Below are 9851 nucleotides of genomic sequence, written 5' to 3' on the forward strand. Positions count from 1 at the left end.
AATGTGTGCACCGCAGGAGTAGAGAGGAGCGGCGTAGTTTCTTGTTAAGAGGCTTTGTCGAAGGTTCTCTTGAAGGAACAACTGTCTGAGTAGAAGTCTCTGTAGTATATAATATAAAACTAATCGACTGATCCACTGAGATATTCAGTTAGTTAATTCGAAGTAAGACTGTAAAAATTAAACTGGGTTGGGCTGATGTCATTGCAAATTAAGGTGGTCCTCCTGAATGTGAGACTTATCTGTTGACAACTGGGTCACCTTGCCCGGAAACTAATAGAATAGTTTCGAAGCTATCGTTAAAATGACGTAGATTTTAGGTGGTGATATACAAGGAGTACTTTAGAAAAAAAGCCAAATCAGTTTTTAAAAATAGTGCATTCACAAGAACCTTTGATCAGATATGGATGCAAATTGTATTCATGTCATTTCGAGTTCTATGGCAAAAATAAATATTAGTTCGATGTTTATTAGATTCTGAATGTAACATATGGTTTAAGAATTTTGATCACTGTATTTTTCTTCTCTGTACCGCTACTGAACAACAGGAGAAATTGAAGATATTCAAATCAACATGTATAACTTGTTCCATAGTGCAAGTACACTTTTACAGCTTTTACAGCTCTTTCGTGGGTGATGAAGCAGAAAACAACATTAAATTTAATACTATTCTCTGCTTAGTAATAGATCACATGAGACAAAAACAGTATATAAAACCGTATAAACACATTTATTCACATTTTTGTGATATTTTCATTGTACATGAGTGTCAATCGTATTTACAGAGAGATTTAGCCGGTGGGATAATCAGTAGTGGACCTTGGCGTGTGGTGTGGAGAGAGCAGCATGAGCAGTCTTGAGGGGTGCACCATACACTCCAGCAGCAGCTGCTGGGGACAGTGGGTAGCCTGCCACACCTGGTACTGCACCTGCTGGAAGTAATAAGTCATGTCAGCAAGTGCACGACAGAATGCTGATATCAGATATTGACATATCACAGCCTGCTGAAAAGTTGTAATTGGCTTAGAAAGATAGGGATCGCTGTTGCTCCAACTGTCAACAGCCAGTATCTAAGAAATATGGAGTAGATATTGTGTTTTCTTGCACTATTATAGATTATTACAAAAATGCTAATGCTTAACGAAACTACATGCTGTCTCTGATGAACTCGACGTTACTATTTCCCTGTTCTTGCACTTCAGCCACACACGTATTTTGATTGGACTCAAATGCTAAGGTTGGGACTTACCAGCAAGAGCAGCCCGAGCGGAGGCGGCGGCAGCGACGGCCGCAGTGGCTGCAGCGGCAGCAGCAGGCGATCCAGGAGGAGCGGCGCTCTTGGAGACCACGGCGTTAAAACCGACGCCAGGGGCGGCCGTGTAGTCCACCGTGCGGACGCTGCCGTCGGGTTCGACCAGGCTGTAGCTGCCCTCGACCACGTCGCCGCTGCGGCTCTCCTGCTGCTGCTTGGCGTCGCCGGTCAGGGCGTCGCTGACGCTGTAGCTGAAGCTGTACTGCGGGTTGGGGTCGTAGTACGGGTCAGCCAGTTCGGCGGGCAGCCCACCGGCCAGGCGGCCCAGACCAGCGTAGCGTGCAGCGGCCAGACCAGCGTAGCCAGGGGCGACTCCAGCGTAGCCTGGAGCTACACCAGCATAGCCAGGGGCGACTCCAGCATAGGCGGGCAGACCAGCAGCTGGAAGCCTGGCGGCAGCCAGTCTCGCAGCAGCAGCTGCAGCTGCTGCAGCTGCAGCAGTGCCAGCACCAGCTCCAAGTGGAGAACCTGTGGGTAGTGTAGCTAATATGAGGTCTATGTCGTATTTCAACATTATTACAGTTTCCTGGTGTATCTCAGTCTTTTAAAGGACAAAAAGGTGCCACAAATTAAATAATAATAGTTTCATGGGGCTCCACACCCCACGGAAGTATCTTTCAATTGGATGCCACTTTCACGGCATATGTTGCACTAACCCAGCCCAGTATTCCTTTGAGAGAAAGGTAATCTTTCGTGTAATGCAGAAACCAAGCCATTGGTGAATCTTTACTTCACTGAGATGTGATCTGACTAGCATTTGATCCCACAACATTTTGGCTTCCTTGCATGTGCTTTACCACTAGACGATCAGACCTGACATACCAGATAAAGACGTATAAGTAATTACCTATCTTGTAACGGCAATAATAAGAGCTGAAACGGTGAAAAGATCTTAGAAGTGTTTTCCAGTGTTTTCCATTCCATATTGTTTCATAGCATTACCCGTGAGTATTGATAAGATATGCTAGACTCCACAAGTTTGCCCCTATTTCTGTAGTCTCATACTGTGTAGTCGTTTTGCTGTATTGTGTACAGTAATTTGTCACTTAGTCACTGCTAACCAGGAAAGTATTTTTCATATTCTTGCAATCATGCAGTGCTGATATTTTCTTATGGATAACACAACATGATAAGCATGTGATTCTGGATGGAGAGATTTGTAAACAACTTCAATGACACTATAGTGAAGAAAGAAATTTATCATCCTATATTGTGTTACAGATCAACAGAGAGTAAGGTCAGTTCTTTAAAGCTGGACTGTACATCAAGACTTTACTGCTGAGTATAAAACTAGGGAATAAATTTCAGTCTTACCTGATCGCATACGTCTCATTTCACAGTGCAGTCTATTACTGCTATAGTCAGTTGTGAACTAGGGTAATGCACTTTTTATGGCCCAGTAGTCTCCACGATATTATAATTTTATGTTTTTCGACAAAACGGAGCCTTTCATAGGTATGCCTAGTATTACAGCGATGGAAACTGACGTCTTTGAAGCGAATAGTGGGACAGCCGTACCTGCGAGTCCCAGACCCAGAGCCGATCCCCGCAGCGCAGGTGCCGCAGAATAGGAGACGGCGGGCGCGCCCAGGTAGCCAGCGCTGGCTGCGCCCAGCAGCGCGCATGCGCACAGCAGCACCTGCAACACGCACAGTGATCCTTCAGAGCGACGAGTTCAGAGACAACGCCAGTCTGTACATCAGTCAACTTAAAATAAATATGAGATTTTAGCTAACTGTTTACGCTGAATTCAAAACTTTTCTTAGTTTTCTCCTATCTCGTGCAAGTGCTATAATGGAATGAAGATTATTTAATTTTTTGTTACACGAATTTTATTAGGTCAGCAAACTGAGAACATGAAAATGGCCTGCTCTTTGTATGAGTGAGGTAATCAGACAAAGTTAAAACATTGACATGTGTAGATTTGGCCAAACTGGAGTTATTTTGTGCCTGGGAGTAAGGGCTTCTTAAGCAAGCCGCTTGTATACTATAAAAAATATAGCTACCACCACATATCTAATTGGGAGTGGTGAAGCATTTTGGAAGGCTTCTGCCGCAAGATGGAGTCTGCTTTAATCACATATGTACCAAGTCTGAAGCTGGAGTTTTTGTTGGACCTCAAATTCACAAACTGTTGAATGGTTACGTATTTGAAAATACAATGAAATTTAGAGAAGAAAATGCATTGAACACCTTCAAGTCTATTCCTGGAAACTTTGTACAGAATAAAAAAACGTAGTAATTACTGTGAAACTGTTGAAATTATGTTGGAAAATTTCAAGAAGTTGGGTTTTAACATGAGTGCAATAGGTCACTTCCTACACCTGGTATACTGATCACTTCCTGGAAAATCTTGGACATTATAGTGAATAACAAGGAGGATACTGCCACCAACACACTAAGGGGAGGGAGGGAGGGAGAAGATGTCCAAAGGAAGATGAAATTAAAGTATGATGGCCGACTATTGTTGTATGCTGAAAAACTACAGTAAAGATAAAGGTTCTGTGGAGAAAACAAAAAAGAGAAAGGTCGAAAATTAAATGTATCCGAATATTCATCGTAACGTTAATAAGACAGCTGTTTATAGTACTGCCTAAAGTATGCCTTAGTATATGCCTAAAATAAAACAATGATTATAAAGATATACACTCCTGGAAATTGAAATAAGAACACCGTGAATTCATTGTCCCAGGAAGGGGAAACTTTATTGACACATTCCTGGGGTCAGATACATCACATGATCACACTGACAGAACCACAGGCACATAGACACAGGCAACAGAGCATGCACAATGTCGGCACTAGTACAGTGTATATCCACCTTTCGCAGCAATGCAGGCTGCTATTCTCCCATGGAGACGATCGTAGAGATTGCGGATGTAGTCCTGTGGAACGGCTTGCCATGCCATTTCCACCTGGCGCCTCAGTTGGACCAGCGTTCGTGCTGGACGTGCAGACCGCGTGAGACGACGCTTCATCCAGTCCCAAACATGCTCAATGGGGGACAGATCCGGAGATCTTGCTGGCCACGGTAGTTGACTTACACCTTCTAGAGCACGTTGGGTGGCACGGGATACATGCGGACGTGCATTGTCCTGTTGGAACAGCAAGTTCCCTTGCCGGTCTAGGAATGGTAGAACGATGGGTTCGATGACGGTTTGGATGTACCGTGCACTATTCAGTGTCCCCTCGACGATCACCAGTGGTGTATGGCCAGTGTAGGAGATCGCTCCCCACACCATGATGCCGGGTGTTGGCCCTGTGTGCCTCGGTCGTATGCAGTCCTGATTGTGGCGCTCACCTGCACGGCGCCAAACACGCATACGACCATCATTGGCACCAAGGCAGAAGCGACTCTCATCGCTGAAGACGACACGTCTCCATTCGTCCCTCCATTCACGCCTGTCGCGACACCACTGGAGGCGGGCTGCACGATGTTGGGGCGTGAGCGGAAGACGGCCTAACGGTGTGCGGGAGCGTAGCCCAGCTTCATGGAGACGGTTGCGAATGGTCCTCGCCGATACCCCAGGAGCAACAGTGTCCCTAATTTGCTGGGAAGTGGCGGTGCGGTCCCCTACGGCACTGCGTAGGATCCTACGGTCTTGGCGTGCATCCGTGCGTCGCTGCGGTCCGGTCCCAGGTCGACGGGCACGTGCACCTTCCGCCGACCACTGGCGACAACATCGATGTACTGTGGAGACCTCACGCCCCACGTGTTGAGCAATTCGGCGGTACGTCCACCCGGCCTCCCGCATGCCCACTATACGCCCTCGCTCAAAGTCCGTCAACTGCACATACGGTTCACGTGCACGCTGTCGCGGCATGCTACCAGTGTTAAAGACTGCGATGGAGCTCCGTATGCCACGGCAAACTGGCTGACACTGACGGCGGCGGTGCACAAATGCTGCGCAGCTAGCGCCATTCGACGGCCAACACCGCGGTTCCTGGTGTGTCCGCTGTGCCGTGCGTGTGATCATTGCTTGTACAGCCCTCTCGCAGTGTCCGGAGCAAGTATGGTGGGTCTGACACACCGGTGTCAATGTGTTCTTTTTTCCATTTCCAGGAGTGTAGATGTGGATTGAAATTTTATTTAATATTTTGTCCTTCAGTCTTTAAAATACGGGACCTTATTTTGCGAAAAATCCTGACTTCGTACAAGAAAATAAAAGTAATTATCGGAATTAGCTTTACGAACTGATCCTAGAACAAGTTTTTTTTAAGAAATCGTCTGCCAGAAATAACAAAAAACGGCTTTTATCTTCGATATTATCTACAGCCAAAAAGATCTTAAAATAAATCAACTTCCTTGGAAACTCGTGCAGTCATCTTCTGCGAATGGTTATTTTACAAACTTTGAAAAGACACATTATATTTAGCTTCGTGCTATATAAACTGTTACGCCATTAATAAATGCTTAGCTTTCAGATTTTTTAAATTCTGAAATTTACGCAGACCAAAAGTGTTTCCAAGTAAGATGATGTGGTAGCTCGGCCACTAGAATTGTACTCTCGGGAAATATTTTTTTTATAAAAGTGTTCCATAAGCAGTTTATTAGTAATGCAGCTTATGAACATACAGAATCCATTTACGTCATCTACAGAAAAAGAAAAGATTTTCGCTTATATGAATAAGAGCCTCTGCAACTCTGCGATCAAGTCCTACGTGCCACTCATTGACTACTGACCACTGACTCATTCTCTGCTAGATCCATCATTATACGTCTGTGTGGAGAGGCATACCGGGAAACGCATCTATTCCTTCCAGTAGCTCTTGAATTATCCTGTCGATGCTGAGTGTTTCTCAGTTTAGTGTCATCACCGAGGAAAATTTCTTGTCAGTATCAGGAAACGAAGTGGAGTCCATTGCATAGCAGATATACGATAAATACTTAGTTACAAATGTGGATGTTAAAAACAAACATCATGTCCCGAATCTTGACCAGAATCAGGCAAAAACTACTATCGGTGGGTAAAAGTGTGTAATGACGCTAATAAAAGATCAGGTAAGAAAAATATCGTAAAATGAGGACTGGATAAAGCAGTTTGGTGCTAAGGATACTTAACTTTACCTCGTGAAGTTCTGAAATAGTTACAGGTAATCGCAGTAAGAGCGAAAGCTCACGGATAGGAAGACTATTTGACTCTTAATGGGAGATACAGGTAAAATAAAAGCTGATTTCAATTATCTTTGATCACAGGGCATCAATACAAACAAACGTTAAAGGGAACCAAAAATCAACATTTTTCTTGATCACTATCTCCTTGTTGCAATGATGTCGCAACACATAAAAGAGAAAAAGCGTAAAAATTGTACACATAACGCAGACCACGAGGCTAAAAGCAAGCAAACGAGAGAAATACTTTCTGAGGAAGACCGACTCTGACCTATGTGGATGGCAGTGATGGAAATAACTGTGACGAAAATTTATAGCGTGCAAAGCAAGCACGATCCTCTCTTTAGTAATCGTACTCACTGATGCTGGCCAAGGAGACGCATGCATTGAAAGAACTTTTGTGAAAAAGTCTTCAGTGACAGTTGTTAATATGATGAGATGTCATATACATGAAAGAACTGTAGCCAGAGAAATTTAAAGAAGTAACAATGTTAGACGCAACTGAGCCTATGAATAACAGACGAAACGAAAACAGTAAAGAAGTAATAAGCAATAAGGTTAGTAGTAAGAAAGGTCCATGTGAGGCATAGAGTCTCACAGTGTCTTTTCATAATTACTAATTCAGAGCAATCAAAAATATTAAAAGGTAAAACAAATTATTGGGAATTTACTTTGGATGAAGGGGGCTTTTTTGCTACATAGTGTCTTTCTTAATTAATGTAGAGGTATATTACTACTTTTGACTCCACTTTGAAAATTGCTGTAGGTCTGTTCCACACACATACTGCCAATTTTGTTGCAGCAGTCTTCAGGTTTCCAGGCCTTGCTGCTGGCCACCTTACCTGAAGAGCCATGCCTGTGTTGTTAGAGAGGCTTCTGGACGACTGACTCTGTGGTGGCCACCCGGCCCATTTATAGTGGTCCGCTGCCCCCTCCATCCCCAGTGGAGGCGCTAAGGACATCCCTGACTGGCAGAGCGAGCACCGGTGACGCAACCAGGGGAATCTGGTTCGCCGCGCCTGCCACGCCTGGAGATCTCTCCCGCGGCCTTCGCTTGTGAACCTCCCTAGTACTCTGGCCGGTAATGCCGAAAGAGGGAGGACCGCAGCGGTTATCTTCCTGTGAAATTATCTCTAATTCGTTGCACTACGGACAAAACACAGATGGTGTTAATTCCGGTCCTCATAGATGGTGCGGCCGATTTGTATTTGGCTAAATCTCGAGCATCGGCCGTGTTGTTACTAGGCTGCTGTACACAACCGTGTTAAGTGTGACAACATGAACGCTACGTCGATAAAAACATAAATCAAGTTATATGTATGAGATGGTCTAGCATAACTCTGTAGGATTTAAGTATTGATCTTAAACCGCTAGCCCGCATCTCGTGGTCGTGCGGTAGCGTTCTCGCTTCCCACGCCGGGGTTCCCAGGTTCGATTCCCGTCGGGGTCAGGGATTTTCTCTGCCTCGTGATGGCTGGGTGTTGTGTGCTGTCCTTAGGTTAGTTAGGTTTAAGTAGTTCTAGGGGACTGATGACCATAGATGTTAAGTCCCATAGTGCTCAGAGCCATTTGAACCATTTTTTAAACCGCTAGCAGCGCTGCATTTTCCCGCCCGACTCATCCTGAATAATTTGTATCTTTTTTATGATTTTAATAATGTGTATCGTTAGTCCACAGATTTGACTAGATAAGGCACTTCAGCCTGCTGTTCGACTAGTCTATTCAAGGCTATCATTCAAATAACGAATGCGATGAGCTACGATTGACTTTTTCAGTATTCTTAATCGTAGACAAATATTTCATTCCTGCTCTCGGCACGAAAAATAAACATTTTCTTTAAAGTGCAAAAGCCCTTGCTCCGAAATAGGTATAAAAGTTTTCTCTTCCCGTTTTTAGCCAATAATGCTGTAACTTCAAGTTTGTGATTTTTTTTATTTTTTTATTTTTTTATTTTTTTTATTTTTTTATTTTTATTTATTTATTTATTTATTTATTTTGCAATATGCTCTGCCAAGATTTCCATCACCACCTTTATAAGGAAACATAAATTACCAATACTGATGGCAAACATTTTTCTGCAAATCCTTCCATAGTTACTCGTTTAGTCAGGGCGGTTCTTGATCAGTCAAGGAAACTCGCATAAATGATCTAAAATTTTTTAAACAGAGGAAGGGAATTGACCTACATATTACTGAAAGATTTTTAATACAAATGATTCAGAGATGTATGTAATACCAGGAACATGATGCAATTAAAATAAATTTAAAAAAGAATTAAAATGCGATTCATTGTAACCTAGGAATTCTTACTTCATACATTTTGGCACCGACAGTAAAAGTGAATTTGATATACAACAAATTACAGTGCATTGTTCAAAATCTAAAGAAGAGTCGTTATTCCCGTGCAAATTTAGACTGTCGGAAAAGAGCGCGTTTTAATTGATAATTTAATGAACTTCGAAATCCTTTTCTTTTCTTCAAACATATCTCTCTTAAGATATTCTGAGCACTTAACCTGTACAGAAAAAGCCACAAACGCAATTTTGAAACATGTTCATCATAACTGCTACAGATATATGGGGCTGAAAGTACGTCAGACTGAGTTTCATCGAGTCTTGCTGATCGTGCAGCTACACTGCATTACATAAACAATGAAGAACCAGAAGACATGGTCGAATGAAAAAGTAATTTCTTACCCTTACATACAATCTACGAATACGTAAATGACTGAAGCCGCAATTCTGTCACACTTAGAACTGCCACCAGAGTGAATTAATGTTGTTCGTTTTTAGTGTTCTTACTAGGCCTGGTTGTGTAGGTAAGGGGCGTGAACAGTGTCAGATGTTGAGTGATCACTGTGAATGACACGGAGATGTCCGTACACGTTTTAGACAGCGTTATCAGCACCTGACAGACTTTGAAAGCGGCCTGGCCTCCTGTGGGTCTCCATTTTGCCAGCTGATTGAATCCTCCAATAGCCAGATTTGTGGGGCATTCTGATGTGACACTAGCCCGATGTTTGACTGAAAGTGAATGTGAGGGCAGGCATACTCGCCAGGATTCCAGTAGGCCATTTGTGACAGCCACAAGGGAGGACTTCTGTGTCGTGCACCAAACACTCTGTAACCACTTCACAACTGCACTTTCCATTCTAGAACAGGTGGTGTGGCGACTGCACACTCTAACCTTGTATACCAGTAACACAACTAGTTTGTAGTTGCAACACTTCTTTATTGATTACACATACACATGAATTCATCAGCAGTAATAATCAATTAACAACATTTGCATATCAAGGCCCTATCCACAATTAGTATTTACAATATTAACCGTCACACTTGTGATAATTGCCCCTTTACGTGCCGGTGACAACAGATAACCAAATGTTTACAATGTCGGCTATCGCCTTTCTCACTCAGTTTTACACTTA

At 43.3% G+C, this 9851-nt stretch overlaps 1 protein-coding gene across 2 annotated transcripts; it reads right to left on the reverse strand.

Annotated features, from left to right (window-relative positions):
- Positions 1-708: 708 nt before the first annotated feature.
- LOC126236532 (cuticle protein 21-like) lies at positions 709-7312 on the reverse strand. 2 transcript variants are annotated; one of them, XM_049945916.1, is made up of 4 exons: positions 7265-7312; positions 2828-2948; positions 1247-1777; positions 709-926 (listed from the first exon to the last, which is right to left on the reverse strand). In XM_049945916.1, exons 1-4 carry the CDS (start codon positions 7274-7276, stop codon positions 805-807), a joined length of 786 nt encoding a protein of 261 aa, XP_049801873.1. In that variant the 5' UTR covers positions 7277-7312; the 3' UTR covers positions 709-804. The 2 variants fall into 2 exon arrangements, with proteins under 2 accessions (XP_049801873.1, XP_049801864.1); XM_049945907.1 differs by having other exon boundaries at positions 709-929.
- Between the last annotated feature and the right edge of the window lie 2539 nt (positions 7313-9851).

The sequence above is a fragment of the Schistocerca nitens genome, chromosome 1, assembly GCF_023898315.1.
Source record: "Schistocerca nitens isolate TAMUIC-IGC-003100 chromosome 1, iqSchNite1.1, whole genome shotgun sequence".
Taxonomy (NCBI): domain Eukaryota; kingdom Metazoa; phylum Arthropoda; class Insecta; order Orthoptera; family Acrididae; genus Schistocerca; species Schistocerca nitens.

Excerpts from the sequence above, each read along its gene's own strand:
- LOC126236532 (XM_049945907.1), bottom strand. Across the intron at positions 1,778-2,827 it reads TCTGGGTCTGGGACTCGCAG|GTTCTCCACTTGGAGCTGGT; the intron begins GTACGGCTGTCC and ends CACTACCCACAG. Across the intron at positions 930-1,246 it reads CGCTCGGGCTGCTCTTGCTG|CAGGTGCAGTACCAGGTGTG; the intron begins GTAAGTCCCAAC and ends TATTACTTCCAG.